The 15,610-nt window shown below is 60.3% G+C and overlaps 1 protein-coding gene and 1 long non-coding RNA gene across 5 annotated transcripts in view; one reads left to right on the top strand and one right to left on the bottom strand.

Annotated features, from left to right (window-relative positions):
- The window catches only part of KCNH2 (potassium voltage-gated channel subfamily H member 2), a 36,723-nt gene extending 21,416 nt beyond the window's left edge, over positions 1–15,307 (top strand). For 3 of the 4 annotated variants that reach the window (XM_025452845.3, XM_025452840.3, XM_025452852.3), the window contains 13 exons: positions 471–635; positions 1,740–2,180; positions 2,720–2,931; positions 7,544–7,972; positions 8,484–8,871; positions 9,201–9,400; positions 9,840–10,092; positions 11,260–11,453; positions 11,733–11,832; positions 12,399–12,671; positions 12,745–12,931; positions 13,241–13,418; positions 14,735–15,307. In XM_025452845.3, coding sequence (XP_025308630.1) covers positions 471–635; positions 1,740–2,180; positions 2,720–2,931; positions 7,544–7,972; positions 8,484–8,871; positions 9,201–9,400; positions 9,840–10,092; positions 11,260–11,453; positions 11,733–11,832; positions 12,399–12,671; positions 12,745–12,931; positions 13,241–13,418; positions 14,735–14,884 — 3,170 coding nt within the window. In that variant the 3' untranslated portion in view covers positions 14,885–15,307. Of the gene's footprint in view, positions 1–470; positions 636–1,739; positions 2,181–2,719; positions 2,932–4,447; positions 4,863–7,543; positions 7,973–8,483; positions 8,872–9,200; positions 9,401–9,839; positions 10,093–11,259; positions 11,454–11,732; positions 11,833–12,398; positions 12,672–12,744; positions 12,932–13,240; positions 13,419–14,734 lie in introns of those variants that run through there. The other variant, XM_025452859.3, reaches the window with a different exon arrangement.
- On the bottom strand, positions 4,435–11,827 carry LOC112663911 (uncharacterized). The gene is made up of 4 exons (XR_003139437.3): positions 11,681–11,827; positions 7,527–7,995; positions 6,020–6,107; positions 4,435–5,155 (listed from the first exon to the last, which is right to left on the bottom strand). It is a non-coding gene; the product is annotated as an uncharacterized LOC112663911 (long non-coding RNA).
- Positions 15,308–15,610: the final 303 nt, after the last annotated feature.

The following is a 15,610-nucleotide window of genomic DNA, read 5'->3' as shown; positions in this document are numbered from 1 at the left end:
CAATTTATTTACTCTTTATGACTCATGAGAAACTGAGAAAGAAGTGATTATCATTCCCATTTCAGAGGGGAGAAAGATGAGGTACAGGGAGGCTAAATCATCAAGGAAGCATAAGTGACATGAAGCAGCAGAGCTGGAATGCCTGAGGTCCTGGGCTTGAAGTCCCTGGGCTTCCCTGCTTTACTAGACTGCCTGGCACCAGGGACAGCAAGGAAAGATTGAGAGTCTGGGGAGGGATGAGCAGAGAGACACAGAGAGGGCCCAGCATGCTGGAGTGGACAGGTTGAGGGCAGGGGCTCACAGTGGCCAGCATGTGGCAGAAGGAGGGGTCTGTACAGGACACACCTAGAAGGAGGGGCCAGGAAATGTGTGTGTGGGCCGCAGGGCAGGTGTGGAGTGGCCCCATCAGGCTCTGCTCTACCCACTTGAGGGGCCCTGCTGTCATAGTGGCCACATCCTCTGCTCTGCAGGGAGCTGCTTCCTGTGCCTGGTGGATGTGGTGCCCGTGAAGAACGAAGATGGAGCTGTCATCATGTTCATCCTCAACTTTGAGGTGGTGATGGAAAAGGACATGGTGGGGTCCCCGACCCATGACACCAATCACCGTGGTCCCCCCACCAGCTGGTTGGCCCCAGGTAAGTGCAACCATGCTCTCGGGTCCCTTTCCTGAGGCCTTGAGGTGACCCAAGGCCAGCGCTCTGCAGGAAAGGCTGTTGGGGGTGCTCCTTTCAGAGGCTGGGAAGACAACACCAAGGATATGGTCTAGTCCCATCTGGCTCAGGATGGACAGGTGGGGGTGGAGTGACTGATTGAGTCCGGGTTTACAGGTCCTTGGGACAGGACTGCACCTGGTTTCCTGGCCTTACCTGCTGGGTTCCTACCATAGCCTCTCCTGGAGTGGTCCTGCATCGAGCCCCAGGAAAGGGGGATTCACCCTTCCTACATGGTCCTGGCCACCTCAGAGTGGCTCCCCTGCTCATTGCAAGGTTCCCTCAGGGATTCATCTCCCTCCCTATGTTGCTTCCAGCTCCCCAGTCCTTGTTCCTGGACTGCCCAGCTCCCTGCTCTGGCCTTGGCTGATGGGGGAGAGGATTTGAGGGAAATGCTCGCCATGATTGGAGACCCAAAGGCCTCGTCTCATTCTCCCATATCACATAGGCTCCCCTCACTCCTCCATGAGATCTTTTTTGGGTTTAATTTTAATTTTTCCCTCCAAGTCTTGGCAAAAGATTCCACCTCTTGGTTTCTCAGGCTCCAAGAAGTGAGGGTTAAGAACACTGGCCTTACCTGTTCTGCAGGTACTATCTACAAGATGGCAGGGCATGGCAGGAAGTGCTCCTCCAGACAAAGGCAGTCCCTGCCATTTACTATGTGACCTCTAGCACATCACTTGACTTGTGTATGCCTAAATTTCCTCCGGTCTAAACTGGGGAGAATGTGATACCCACCAGTACGGTTGGGAGAGTCATGCATGGTTTATGTAGAGCCCACCATGACCTGTGAGGCCCAAGAAATGGCAGTTTATTATTGTCAGAGCCTTAGATAAGATTGTATTCTAGAGGTTTTCTGAGGCTTGAGTTCTGTGCAGTGGCGGCTGGGGGGAAGGGGTGCTGCCTGCCAGGGCTCCCGGGCCCCCACCTCCCTCCCCTCAGGGACTGGGGTTCTAGCTTCCAGGCTTCCCTGCTCTGGGCTACCCTCCTCGTGTCCCCATGGCCGGCACACCTCTCCTCTCCCCGCAGGCCGAGCCAAGACCTTCCGCCTGAAGCTGCCTGCGCTGCTGGCCTTGACCACCCGGGAGTCCTCAGCGCGGCCAGGAGGTGTAGGCAGTGCGGGCGCCCCGGGGGCCGTGGTGGTGGATGTGGACCTGTCACCTGCGGTGCCCAGCCGCGAATCGCTGGCCCTGGATGAGGTGACGGCCATGGACAATCACGTGGCAGGGCTGGGGCCGATGGAGGAGCAGCGTGCGCTGGTGGGCTCCAGCTCCCCACCTGCCGGTGCACCTGAGCCACTCCCGTCACCCCGAGCACACAGCCTCAACCCTGATGCCTCAGGCTCCAGCTGCAGCCTGGCCCGGACGCGCTCCCGGGAGAGCTGCGCCAGCGTGCGCCGGGCCTCCTCAGCTGATGACATCGAGGCCATGCGTGCAGGGCTGCCCCCGCCACCTCGCCACGCCAGCACCGGTGAGGGCCCTGAGCCCTGCGGGAACTGCTCTCCCACTCACCAGGCCTACCCAGTTAAGGGGGCCCTCAGCTTCCTCCCTCTCAGTCCGGGCCTGCGCCTGCCTGCGTGCCTGGGAGATGGAAATCCCATTAAGCACTTACTTAATCCCATTAAGTGGCCTTTTACTCCATTAAATGTCCATTCATCCCATTACATTCTTCCACTCATAGAGCCTTTGCTGGCTGGTGGAGCTGGCTCTCCCAGGGTGGCCCAGAGGAAGGATGGCCATGGGGGGTGTGAGGGGCAGGAGAGGCAGGCCTCTGGGTCCCAGCTACCACTTGGCTCTCTGGCAGACCCTATGGAGGATCTTCCTCCATCATCTCCTAGCTGCACCATGGTGTGCTTCCTTCAAGTGGCCAGACCTCTGGCCTTGTTTCTTAGGGACTGCTCATCTCCTGAGTCGGCCTCACTGACTCACCATATCCCATGGCCCAGTTCACACAGGGCCTGGTCTCTACCTCAGCCTGTCACCCTGACCTGGCTTTCCCCTCCACTCCAGGGGCCATGCACCCCCTGCGCGGCGGCCTGCTTAACTCCACGTCAGATTCCGACCTTGTGCGCTATCGTACCATTAGCAAGATTCCCCAAATCACCCTCAACTTTGTGGACCTCAAGGGGGACCCTTTCCTGGCTTCACCCACCAGTGACCGGGAGATCATAGCACCCAAGATAAAGGAGCGGACCCACAATGTCACTGAGAAGGTCACCCAGGTAGGTGTTTGGCTCCCTGGCTCTCCTCTTACCTTGGAGGAGCTTAGAGGGAGTGGGAGTGGGCCGTGGTGAAAGGAGGGGTCCAGTCAGTAAGGGACTCTTGAGGGTGTGCAGATCCACTGGCTGGAGGTGGGGGTGGGAGGGTTCTGGAGCTGGGGTGAGAGAGAACAAGTCTGAGAGGTCCTGAGAAAGGGGACTGCAGGGAAGAAGAGGGGATGGGGGGGACAGAGGAAGGCAAGGGGACTTGGGACAGGACAGAGACAACAGGTTGATGGGGCACAGGGAAGACAGGGTAGATGAGGCAGGGTGGGCCAGAGAAGGCAGTCACAGGGGCGTGATGGGGTCTGTTCACGGGGTGGTGAAGGAGGTTTTGGGCAGGGTGGAGGCAAACCTATGGGAGATTTCAAATTAGAGGGGACCACGATTCTTCTAGGCCAATGTGATAAGGTAGGTGGAGGGTGGGGATCCTATTCTAGGGCTAGAATGGCTTGAAGGTGCCCATCCCTGTCCCCAAACCACAGGACAGGGCAGTTTGCTTCCCCTGTTGGAAGGGGAGTATATGACAATGGGTGTATAGATACAGAGGGACGAGGTCCCTGGATCTTGGGCCAGAGAAGACAGCCAGCCGTTGGGGGCATTGCCCAACACTGTCCTGTGACATGGCCAGCCTGGTCTCCTGGCCCCTCCTGGCAGCAAGATTGCTGGCACCACCCCCACAGCCCAATGCATTCCAGCTCCTTCTTCAGTTCTGGCCTTGGGGGTGGGTGGGGGTCCCGGCAGTAGGGGAGGAGCCCAGTAGGGGAGGAGCCCAGGACAGGACTGTGGGGGCCGCTGTCCCACACCTGCTGAGCATCAGTCTCATTACTCCCTCCTGCCCCTTCCGCAGCAGCTCCCTGAGTTGGCCCTAGTGAGGGAGCTGCCCTCTTTCCCTTGCTATTCTTGCTGCCAGCCTCCTCGGCCCTCCTCCTGGCCCTGCTCCTGCTGCCTCTGGCTCTCTGGGTCCCTGCCAGGTCTCCAGCCCCTTGGCCTTGACTCCAGAATGTTCCCCCTCACCCCAGGGCCCATATCTGGCTGCCTGCCCCTCTCCCCCTCCTGCCTCTGCCTCTCTTCCCACCTGGAGCCCCAGATGTCTGCTCTGCTCCTGGGCCCGCGATGTGTTGTGGTCAGTGCGTGGTCTCTATGTGGCAGTGTGCGTGTGCGTGTACGTGTGCGTGTGTGTGTGTTCCTGGCTTTGCCTGTCACCGGGCAGTCTCTCCATCTCTGGGTGTCTGTCTGACTCTGGCTGGCTGGGCACTGGACCGGCGGGGCGGGGGTGTCGGGGAGACCATTAATCTGCGGTGACAGGCCTGGCTGCCCGGGGGAGGGGGAGGGGCACGGGCTGCGGGAGCGGCTGCTGCAGGAGCCCTGAGCGGGCCGCGGGGGAGGGGGCCGCTGGCCAGCCCGGGCGGGGCGGGGGAGCCCAGTGTGGCAGGGTGGGGGTGGGGACCTGGGAGGAGGGGCCGGCTGAGGAGCTGAGGTTCCGACCGCGGCGCTGCTGCTGGGCTGGCGGCGGGCAGAGCTCGGCACCCTGGCAGCAGGGCCCGTACCGGGGGGCCATGGGCAGCCCAAGCCAGGTGGGCTGCTGGCCACACTCACTGCCAGGGTGACCCCGGCCCCGGGGCCCAGCCCCAGTGACCCTGGCTTCATGCCAGAGGCTGCCCTGGAAGCCAGGCCGCCAGCCTCTGGGGCGCAGACTGGGCTGGGACTGCTGCTGGGGTGCAGGTGAGGCGCTGGCCGGGCCCTCGGGCACCAGGGCAGGCAGGCTGGGGGGAACCAAGTCCTCCATGGCGGCCCCAGCAGGGAAGGCAAGCAGGACAGGGGCCCTGCAGCCCAGGGCCCAGAAAGGCCGGGTGAGGCGGGCCGTGCGCATCTCCAGCCTGGTAGCCCAGGAGGTAGGTGACCCCCTACCCCAGCTACTCCTCCTCCCTCCCTGGGCTGGGGCACTGAGAGATAGGTGGTGGCAAGTGGGGTGCGGCCTGGTGGGCTCTGGCTCCGGGGCCGGGCTGGGTAGGGAGAGGGCTTCTGAGAAGCAGGACGGTTTGGGAGCCGTGGGGTCCACAGCTCTGCTCATCCACTGCTGGCCCCTGCTTGCTCTCCTCCAGGCCTTCTGGGCCTTGGTGGATAGTGTTTTTTTCTTGCCAAGGCTTCCCCTCTCCCATGGCTCCCGTGGCCCACAGTCCTGGCTCTAAATACAAAAGGAGGAGGGGGAGAACAGGAATTAAATGGGTGACCAGGCAGGATGACAGTGGGCAAATGGGAGGAGAGAAGCATGGTGGGACAGTGAGAGGGCTGGTCCGCAGGCCCGGCCTGCCAGGAAAGCTCTGGGACTCTGACGCTCCCCACTGTGTGCTGGTGTGGATGCTGTGATGGGGGGAAGGAGGCTTGGGGTACTTCAGGGGTCCGGGTTTGGAGGAGTGTGGGGGGCTAGGGGCACAGGATGGTGGTGAGGGCGGGCTGAGCCACCTGGATCACCTCTTCCCAAGCAGCCTGACAGGCAGCCTGACATACTGGTGGCTGTGCTGCCTTCCCCTAGGCTTATGATTCCATAGGCGCCTCCTGGAGTCACCTCTCTGCCCCCAGGGGCTTCTGTCTGCCTGAAGCAGGCTCAGGGCAGTTGGAGGTGGCTTAGGAGGGAGCCTGATAATTCCACTCCTCTGCCACCTGAACTCTCTGCATTGCCATGATCATGTGCTCTTCTCAGCTAGGATCTAGGCTGGGTGGGAAGGATCCCACCCAGAGGTGAGGACTCGGGATTTGGCTTAAGCAAGCGTCAGTATTCTGTGGGACAACGAGTCCAGGAGGGATTACAGACCTGGGCCAAAGCCATATGGTCAGCTGGTAGTGGCAGAGCAGAGCTTGGCCCCTGTAAGACGAGGTCTGTGGGTCCAGGGCTTTGTCCCAGAGTGTGCACTGGTGCACTGAGGCTGTGCTGGTTTTGCTGGTGCAGACTCAGGTTGGGGCAGGGTCATGCTGTGGCTGTGGTCCAACACAGCCCCCAGGGGGTCTGGCCTTTCAGACTTGGGGAGGAGACCCCGCCAGGGGCAGTTACCTTCTGCTCCCTTGTCTGTGGGGGCCCTGGCCGGTTCTTTTTCAGTTCTTCTTTGACCTACGAAAGGCCACTGGCTCATGCTCTCTGCCTTAAGGAGTAAGGAGCCTGAGGTGAAGGCAGGGCAGAAAGCAGGGCCCCCAGGTCCCAGCTGTTCCCCCACTCATGAGATAGCTCTCAAGCTACCATATCTCCCTTAGGGTAGCCAAATCCCTAACTAAGAGGCTTCTTTTTAATTTCCAGTTACTTCTTCTAAGGAGATGGTCTCCAAACAGTCCATCTGGAGCTGGTGGGTCCAGGGGATCCCTGGCTTGAGTATGAATGGGAATCTTTGGGGGTTCCACCCACCCCAACTCTCCCCCAGTCCAGAGGCCTGAAGTGGGGCCCTGGCACTCAGTACTTCTTGGAGTGGGGCCAGCAACCTTGGTTCTTAAGGGTGTGTATAAGGTCTTGGGTTTGGCTGCCTGGGAATGGCAGCGCCAGGCCTGGAGGGCCTAGGGATGGAGTGTGGGGTTGAGTCACATGTCCGTGAGAGAGAATTCTAGGGGGCAAGGGGAGGCAACGGGACAGACGGGCTCTTGGCCCAGTATAGGAAAGCTAGGCTGTTCTTCCTGCTTTGGCTTGGGAAGAGAATGGCATGGCTGCTGCTATTTGGTGTGGATGGCAGGCCTGCCTCTGCCCGACTGTTGAGCCTGTACAGGGCTGGGTATGACGCTTCTGAACATTCGCCCATGTTCACCTCTGTCTGTATACATGTGGGTACGTCTGTGGCTGGGTTAGGTCTTCTGTGGGCTTTTGTAGGTGTGTGGGAAGGTGAAGCCTGGGGGCTGCCTTGGGTATGGGGACAGGGAGCTGGGTAGTGGCAGGGGTGTCTTGATCTCTCCCCAAGGGAGACCAAGGGGCCTGAGTCTGGGTGGCAGGTACTCTGGGGCCAGTGGCAAAGGGACCCTTAGGCCCTCAGTACCCAGGCTGCTAGTAGTGGCACCTCTATGGGAACTGCAGTGACCACCAGCACTTTATGTGTGGAAGCATGCTCCTGAGGCCCTCACCCAGGCTAGGAGTCTTAGCCCTTAGAGCATTTTTTATAACTGGGATCACGGTATGTATGTATGTGTGTGTGTGTGTGTGTGTATGTGTGTGTGTGTGTGTGTGTGTGTGTGGTGTTCGGGGGGTGTAGTGGAGTTATAACCAGAGGTATGGGTGTGCGTTGCTGGTGGGGAGCCGTACATCTGGATACTACTGCCCGGTGCCCTGAGCTCAGGTAGCCAGACAGCAGGTCCATGTGCTGCATGGGCAAGTGTGGTGCCTGAGTGACAAGGCGGTCAGCGGCTCTGGTCATTTGGCTGAGGGGGGAGCATTGTGACCGACACTTACTGGCGTCTTCCTTACTCTGCTCAGCCTCTTCTCTGGAGGCTCCAGCAGAAATGTCATCTGCTCCTACCCTGGAGATCCCATGGGCCTGTCCTCCCCTGCCCCAGCCCCCAGTGGGACATCATTCCATCACCCTCACCTTCCCTGCCTGTCCAGGTCCTGTCCCTGGGAGCTGATGTGCTGCCAGAGTATAAGCTGCAGGCACCACGCATCCACCGCTGGACCATCCTCCACTACAGCCCCTTCAAGGCAGTGTGGGACTGGCTCATCCTGCTGCTGGTCATCTACACAGCTGTCTTCACACCCTACTCGGCCGCCTTCCTGCTGAAGGAGACAGAGGAGGGCCCCCCGGCCCCCGACTGTGGCTATGCCTGCCAGCCCCTGGCTGTGGTGGACTTCATCGTGGACATCATGTTCATTGTGGACATCCTCATCAACTTCCGCACCACCTATGTCAATGCCAACGAGGAGGTGGTCAGCCATCCTGGCCGCATTGCTGTCCACTACTTCAAGGGCTGGTTCCTCATTGATATGGTGGCTGCCATCCCCTTCGACTTGCTCATCTTTGGCTCTGGCTCTGAGGAGGCAAGTTGGCAGGGAGGCAGAGGCTAGAAAACGAGAGAAGGCAGTGAGGTACAGGGGCTAGTGAGAGGAAGGGGGCATGGTAGGTGCCTCAGGTAACTCATGGCTACCACCCCTCTCCATGGGAGCCACTTGCCAGCTCGAGGTCCAGAGGGGCCACCTTTTTCTATTTGTCTATCCAAAGAGGCCACCATATTCTAATCACCCAGAAGTGGCCTGGGAACTTGTGGGGATTCTGGCCAGGCACCTTAGGGTGGACGTTTTACCTTTCAGAGCCCCATTCTCAGCAGGGGGACCACAAGCCATCTGTCACAAAGAGGAGCCCTTTGTCACAGAGCTAGCATGCAGATTAATGAGACTATGCTGGGCTTAGGGGAATGGGAGGTGCTTGAGTCATTAGAAGGTTCTGGGAGGAAGTCTTTGGGGGATTTTACTTCCAGTGACCCCAAGTGCTGTAGTGCCCCCCACCCCACTCCTCACTTGGCTCCCACACTAAACATCTCTCCCCCAACAGCTGATCGGGCTGCTGAAGACAGCGCGGCTGCTGCGGCTGGTACGCGTGGCAAGGAAGCTGGACCGCTACTCAGAGTATGGGGCGGCTGTGCTCTTCCTGCTCATGTGCACCTTCGCGCTCATTGCACACTGGCTGGCCTGCATCTGGTATGCCATTGGCAACATGGAGCAGCCGCACATGGACTCCCGCATCGGTTGGCTGCACAACCTGGGGGATCAGATCGGCAAGCCCTACAACAGTAGTGGCCTGGGTGGCCCCTCCATCAAGGACAAGTATGTCACGGCCCTCTACTTCACCTTCAGCAGCCTCACCAGTGTGGGCTTTGGCAATGTCTCCCCCAACACCAACTCGGAAAAGATCTTCTCCATCTGTGTCATGCTCATCGGCTGTGAGTGTAACCCTGGGGGTGGGCAGAGGGGAGAGGGGGCGTGGCCCAGAATCTGGGAGGAGCCTCTGATGGAGGAGAGGGAGGAGTCCAGATGGGCCACAGTGGGGCCCTGGGACTTAGAGGCTCCAGGGACTACCGTCGGGGCATATTTGGGGACTGGGACACCAGGCAGAGGCGCAAGTCAGAGCCCCAGGGCACAGGTACCCGGGCATCTCTGTGCATCTCTTGCGTGTGGTTACGCTGAGATGTGACTGCGTGTGTCATTGACCCGGTGCAGGGGCGGGCAGGGTCCCTCGGATGCTGATGGTCCCACTCACCCCCGCCCCCAGCCCTCATGTACGCCAGCATCTTCGGCAACGTGTCAGCCATCATCCAGAGGCTGTACTCGGGCACTGCCCGCTACCACACGCAGATGCTTCGGGTGCGGGAGTTCATCCGCTTCCACCAAATCCCCAACCCCTTGCGCCAGCGCCTGGAGGAGTATTTCCAGCACGCCTGGTCCTACACCAATGGCATCGATATGAACGCGGTGAGGCCACTGGACTCCCACTGGACTTCGAGAAGGGCTGGTGGTGGGCTGGATGGGGCAGGGTCACAGTGAGACTTCTCTTGGTGCAGTGAGCACCCCTGACAGCATCACACACGATGGTTCAGGTGGTCACAGTTAGTGCTTAGAAGGCCCCCAAGAGAGATATTCTCCTTTTGCTAATGGAGTTCATTTTCTGGGAGAACTCTCACCATGGGGCAGGCCGAACCAGGCTCTTACATGTAGGCGGAGCATTTGAATCTTACAACCCCAGGCAGGAACTGGTCTCTGCACTTTACACAAGAAAATGGAGACAGAGAGCAGCAAGGCCTCATAGTCCCGAGGGCGCAGGGCTAGAAGGGGTGGACTCTCTGATGCTCCTCCCAGGGTCTCAGGGCCGGGTGCCTGAAGACAGGGTGCTGAGCCAGCCCACCGCCCCCAGGTGCTGAAAGGCTTTCCCGAGTGCCTACAGGCGGACATCTGTCTGCACCTGAACCGCTCGCTGCTACAGCACTGCAAGCCTTTCCGAGGGGCCACCAAGGGGTGCCTGAGGGCCCTGGCCATGAAGTTCAAGACAACACATGCACCGCCAGGGGACACGCTGGTGCATGCTGGGGACCTGCTCACCGCCCTCTACTTCATCTCCCGGGGCTCCATCGAGATCCTGCGGGGGGACGTCGTCGTGGCCATCCTGGGTATGGGGCTAGGTGGCAGCGGGTTAGAGGGGGGACCAGGTGCTGGGCAGGAAGTGCCTGCCGAGGCCTGGAGAGAGGTCTGAGCTCTCTGGGGACACAGTTGTTGGGGCTGTAGACGCAGGACTGCCTGCAGGGATCTTCAGGTCCTTTAATTCACCTAAGCATAGGCCCTCCAAGAGGGGCATGGGTGGGGCTGCTGAACTCTGGGGGTCCTTGCATTCTGCTCTCCCTCAGGCTCTCCCCACAGGCAGTGACATTCTTGCTTCCTTAAAGCAGGACCAAACTGGATACTCCAGGATGGGCCGTGGAGGGAGGTTATGCATCTGATTTTACTGAGGAAATTTACCAAGTTCCCTGCAGCCTCAGTGACACAGCCCAGTCCAGCCCTCACCCTCTCCAAAGCAAAAGGAATCTTGCCCCTCTTCCCCTCCCATCCTTTCTGTCCTACCTGTACCTGGGCAGGTGTGCCTGGCAGGGGACTTCCTGCCCTCCGCCTGTCCCTCCCTGGGCCCCCTACAGATGCTCCTTAGTGCAGATGTATCACAGTGGGCCATTTTAGATTTTTACTTCTCAGTTCAGCACAAACACCTGTACTCACTCCACAAACATCCCAAACACAACTAAAACCAAAGTTTCGCCATATAACACTTAACTTTACTATGTGTGATACATTCTGGGGTTATCCGTTCTGTGCTGTGATCAGCTATGCTATCCCGTTTTCTTTTGGTAAACAAAATGCTGGGCTTGTTTCACTCCTGTGTTATGATCTCAGCTTGAACACTGAGGGCACAGTGATTGGCCAGGAGGGGTTTGGGGCTTGGGGTTTGGAGGGGAGTAAAGGTGGGCTTAGAACCCAAGGAAGTCAGGGCCATGGGCAGAGAGGAATATTCAGGCTGGTCCTGCTGGCTGCTTCCAATTGTTGGGAGGCAGGGAAGGCCAAGCCCTCTCTCCCATCTCCCCCACCACACTGATGGCCATGAGCACAAGTCTGGCCTTTGGAGGGACTGGGGATAGTGGATGCTTCCCTGGCTCTGGGGGCTGGGGCTGGTGGGTGGGTGATCAGACTGAGGGGAGTCCCCCAGCCCAGTGTGAGAATGCCCAGAAGACAGGTGCCTGTGGCCTGCGCTGTGGCCCAGGGGCTGAACCCCCACTCTTGGTGGCCTCCAGGGAAGAATGACATCTTTGGAGAGCCTTTGAACCTGTATGCTCGGCCTGGCAAGTCCAACGGGGACGTGCGGGCCCTCACCTACTGTGACCTACACAAGATCCACCGGGACGACCTGCTGGAGGTGCTGGACATGTACCCTGAGTTCTCTGACCACTTCTGGTCCAGCCTGGAGATCACCTTCAACCTTCGGGATGTGAGTGGGCTCCCCTGCCCAGGCTGCGCGCGGGTGGCTGCCCCCAACTGTGTCATCTCTTTGGGCCCATTTCCCTGCCTGTCAAACGGTACTGCAGTTGGATGAGGTGAAAGTCCCAGCCTCAGCTCCGGTCCTAGGGCAGAGGGGACATTTGTGCGCCAGCGCTTCCTCACTTTCCCAGTGCTCTGGGCCCCACTTTCTACGTTAACGAGGGGGACTGGGCTGACCTGGGCCGGGCAGGTGGCCGCTGAAGGGCCCTGACACCGCTTTTGGTTCCAGACCAACATGATCCCTGGATCTCCCGGCAGCGCGGAGCTGGAGGGCGGCTTCAACAGACAGCGCAAGCGCAAGCTGTCCTTCCGCAGGCGCACCGACAGGGGTGAGGGGGCGGGGCCGATGCGGGGGCGGGTCAGCTCCTCCTGCGCTCTGCAGACTTCCGCGCCCCTACCCTCGGTGTCCCCCGCGCTCTCACCCCACCGGCCCAAACGCTCTCCATTCCCTAACGCCCACTTGAACTGGCACCTCCTCCAGGAAGCCCTCTTCCATCCTCTTGGGCCGGTTGGTGGCCTCGGCTCCTTTGGGCCTCAAGTGGCTGGCGTCTTGGGCGTTGCCTTGAACTGATGTGGGGCTAAGGGGCAGGACGAGGGAGGGCGGGAGAGGGGACCAGTGACTGGGGTCCGGGAGAGCCTGGCCAGCAGTGCCACTGCCTGTGCTTGGGCTGTCAGTGGCAGTCGGAGCGACCTGGTCCCGCTCCGGGAGCTCTCTGTCCCCTTGAGCGCGGAGGAGGTGGGGTGGGGGTGGGGTGGGGTAGAGGAAGAGCAGAAGAAACACCCGGGGACAAACCAGGGTGCCGGGTCAGCCCTCCCCCCTCTTACCCCCCCCCCCCCCCCCCCCCCCCGCCCGTGCCTCCTTCCTTCTCTGAGGCCCATTCTCTGTCTCCCACAGACCCGGAACAGCCAGGGGAGGTGTCGGCCTTGGGGCCGGGCCGGGCGGGGGCAGGGCCGAGTGGCCGAGGCCGGCCAGGGGGGCCGTGGGGGGAGAGCCCATCCAGTGGCCCCTCCAGCCCGGAGAGCAGTGAGGATGAGGGCCCAGGCCGCAGCTCCAGCCCCCTCCGCCTGGTGCCCTTCTCCAGCCCCAGGCCCCCCGGAGAGCCACCGGGTGGGGAGCCCCTGACGGAGGATGGTGAGAAGAGCAGCGACACCTGTAACCCGCTGTCAGGTAGGGTAAGGGCCACCCCGGATGGGTGGGGTGTGGCATCTGACCCGACCTCAACCTAGATCTCTGGTTCCAGGCGCCTTCTCTGGAGTGTCCAACATCTTCAGCTTCTGGGGGGACAGTCGGGGCCACCAGTACCAGGAGCTGCCTCGCTGCCCTGCCCCCACCCCTAGCCTCCTGAACATCCCCCTCTCCAGCCCATGCCGGCGGCCCCGGGGCGACGTGGAGGGCAGGCTGGATGCTCTCCAGAGGCAACTCAACAGGTGAGGATGGCTCCTGGGCTCGTGCTCAGCCTGAAGCTGTGGGTGTCCAGGGGGTGGGTATAGCGGGTTGTGTGTGATCTGTGGGTTTCCGGCAGTGTTCTGGAGCGAAGGGAGGATTACTGCTCCGTGTAGGCCTTATTGTGCACGTTGCACCTTGACCTCCTCCTTCCAGTCAGTGCTGAGACCAGGGCTGCATATCTAGTACGAGGAGGGAACCAGCCAGCTGGTCCATAGGGTGGTCCCCAAGTCACAGTTCCTGGTGTCTCCGCATCCCCGAGAGCCAGAGCATCCTCCTCCTTCTTGCCCCAGGCTGGAGACCCGGCTGAGTGCAGACATGGCCACTGTCCTGCAGCTGCTGCAGAGGCAGATGACGCTGATCCCACCTGCCTACAGTGCTGTGACCACCCCGGGGCCTGGGCCCACCTCCACCTCCTCTCTGCTGCCTGTCAGCCCCATCCCCACCCTCACCCTGGACTCGCTTTCTCAGGTAAGTTCCAAAGCCCTCTCCCTGCCCAAGGTACCCCAGCCCTGCCTTTTCTGCCCCAGTTCCACCCCAAACCTGCTTTGCTGTGCTTTTGCTTGGCACTGGACCTCAGTGTTCCCCCCCAACCTCATTTCTGCCCTTGTCCCAGACTATACTCTTGGAGGAAGGCTTCCTTAGGAGTGCAGGCACAGGGCCAAGTGGGAGAGCCCCCAAACCAAAGCCCCCCAAAAGCTGGGCAAAGGAAGCCAATAGGCTGAGAGATGTCACCTACATGACCAGATCTACTCAAGGTATCTGGGTCATGGCCATGAGTGGTCTCTTGAAGAGGGGCCTGGTAGAGCCTGAGACTTGGGAGTGGGTGCAGCTTGCCGGGGCACCCTTGGGATGGGGTCCCAGCTCCCTGCTGTGCCTGACACTGCTCAGCTGTGGCTCTACTGCCAACCAACGGCTCTCACACTAGCCACTTTGCAGGGTTGTCTGGAGGGCTTTGGCTAAGCCCCAGGGTAGTGCCTCTCTCTTCTGCTGGAGTGGGCCTCTGTCACCCTTTGTCCTCTCCTGAGTGGACATGGCTGTTGCCAGCCTTCTAACAAGACAGCTGTGCCTGGGCTCCAAGAAGGGGGCTCTTCTGGCTCCCAGAGGTGGCCTGGGATCTGCTCCCCCCTTCCTCTGGCATCTGCTCCCCCTCCCATCTGCTGCCTGCTCCTGTTTGCAGACACCAGAGCCCACGTCAGCAAATGTGCCAGTCTCCCTTCACGGCCTCCCCCGCAGAGATCTCACAGCACACACTCTGTCAGCATCCACAAACCCCTCCTGCCTGCCCTGGCACTCTCCCTGGCCTTCCAAGGCCTGGCCAGCAGCCTGCCTCTGTTTCTAGGTCCCTGAGTTCTTTCTAGATTGCAAGAGGGAGCCTTGTTTCTCGTTCTGTCCCAACCCAGGGCCTCTTATTCTGGGTTGGGTTTGGATTCATCTGCCCTGTTCCCCAGGGAAGGGAGGGACTATGACCCTGAGTTCTCCCCTGCATCAGGGGCCTGCTCCTGGGGCTCCCAAGGTTGCCACTTCCCCGTCGTGGGTCTTGCATGTGGAGAGTGCATGCCTCTCCTTCCCACCTCAGCACCTCCTTTTGTGCTTCAAGGCTGCTTTGTGTGCCTTGGCCCTTCTCCTCGTCCACTCCAATGCTCTTCTGTTCTCCCTGTGCCTGGCACCCAGTTTTCCTGACCCTCTCTGTTCTGTGACCCTTCCCTTTATTCACCTGCTGGCCTCCTGCATCCCCTTCCTCCCCTCCCACAGGCACCTCGTCTGCTCACACTATGTTTTTGCAGGTTTCCCAGTTCATGGCGTTCGAGGAGCTCCCCCCGGGGGCCCCAGAGCTCCCCCAAGACGGCCCCCCTCGACGCCTCTCCCTACCGGGCCAGCTGGGGGCCCTCACCTCCCAGCCTCTGCACAGACATGGCTCAGACCCAGGCAGTTAGTGGGGCTGCCTGGTGTGGACATGTGGCTCACCCAGGGTTCAGCGCACTGCCTGGGCCCCTCCCCTCAGAGGCCCTGCCCGGGAGGCCCTGGCCGAGACAGGGGAGAGGACCAAGGACCGTGAAGGCATAGCCCCTCCCCCAGCCCTTGGGGACCATCTTCTCCTGCAGTCCCCTGGACCTCCATGGGAGGGGCAGGGGCAGGGACAGGGCCGGGCAGTGGATGGGGGGGTCTGTGGTCCCCCCACTGCCCTGGGGGCATTAGCTGGTCTAACTGCCCGGAGGCACCTGGCCCTGGGCCTTAGGCACCTCCAGGACGTTTCTGCTATTTACTGCTCTTATTGTTAAGGATAATAATTAAGGATCATATGAATAATTAATGAAGATGCTGATGACCATGAATAATAAATAATTATCCTGAGGCAACTCTAGCAGTACTGAGAGGGTGCGGCCATCCGCACCCTATATTCCATGTTCACACTCACCCCACATGTGTTCACACTCATCCCATGCACACTGGGCTCTGTGGGAATCAGGGTGCGTCTGCGTGCACTGGGCCTGCAGGGGCTGCCCCAATACCTGGGTGTGGAGTGTGTGTAGAGGGCTGTTCCTGGGGAGGGGGGTGGACATGGGTCATCTTCGGTGCTTCCTGCTTCTCTAGGGCCCTGCTTCCTTGTGGCTCTGGATTCAGGATAGCAAAGAACCTGCTGGATTGTTTTGAATAGAGGT

Source organism: Canis lupus, chromosome 16, assembly GCF_003254725.2.
Source record: "Canis lupus dingo isolate Sandy chromosome 16, ASM325472v2, whole genome shotgun sequence".
NCBI classification, from domain to species: domain Eukaryota; kingdom Metazoa; phylum Chordata; class Mammalia; order Carnivora; family Canidae; genus Canis; species Canis lupus.
The sequence above is the reverse complement of the archived record's forward strand: the minus strand, read 5'-3'. Positions and strand labels throughout refer to the sequence as shown.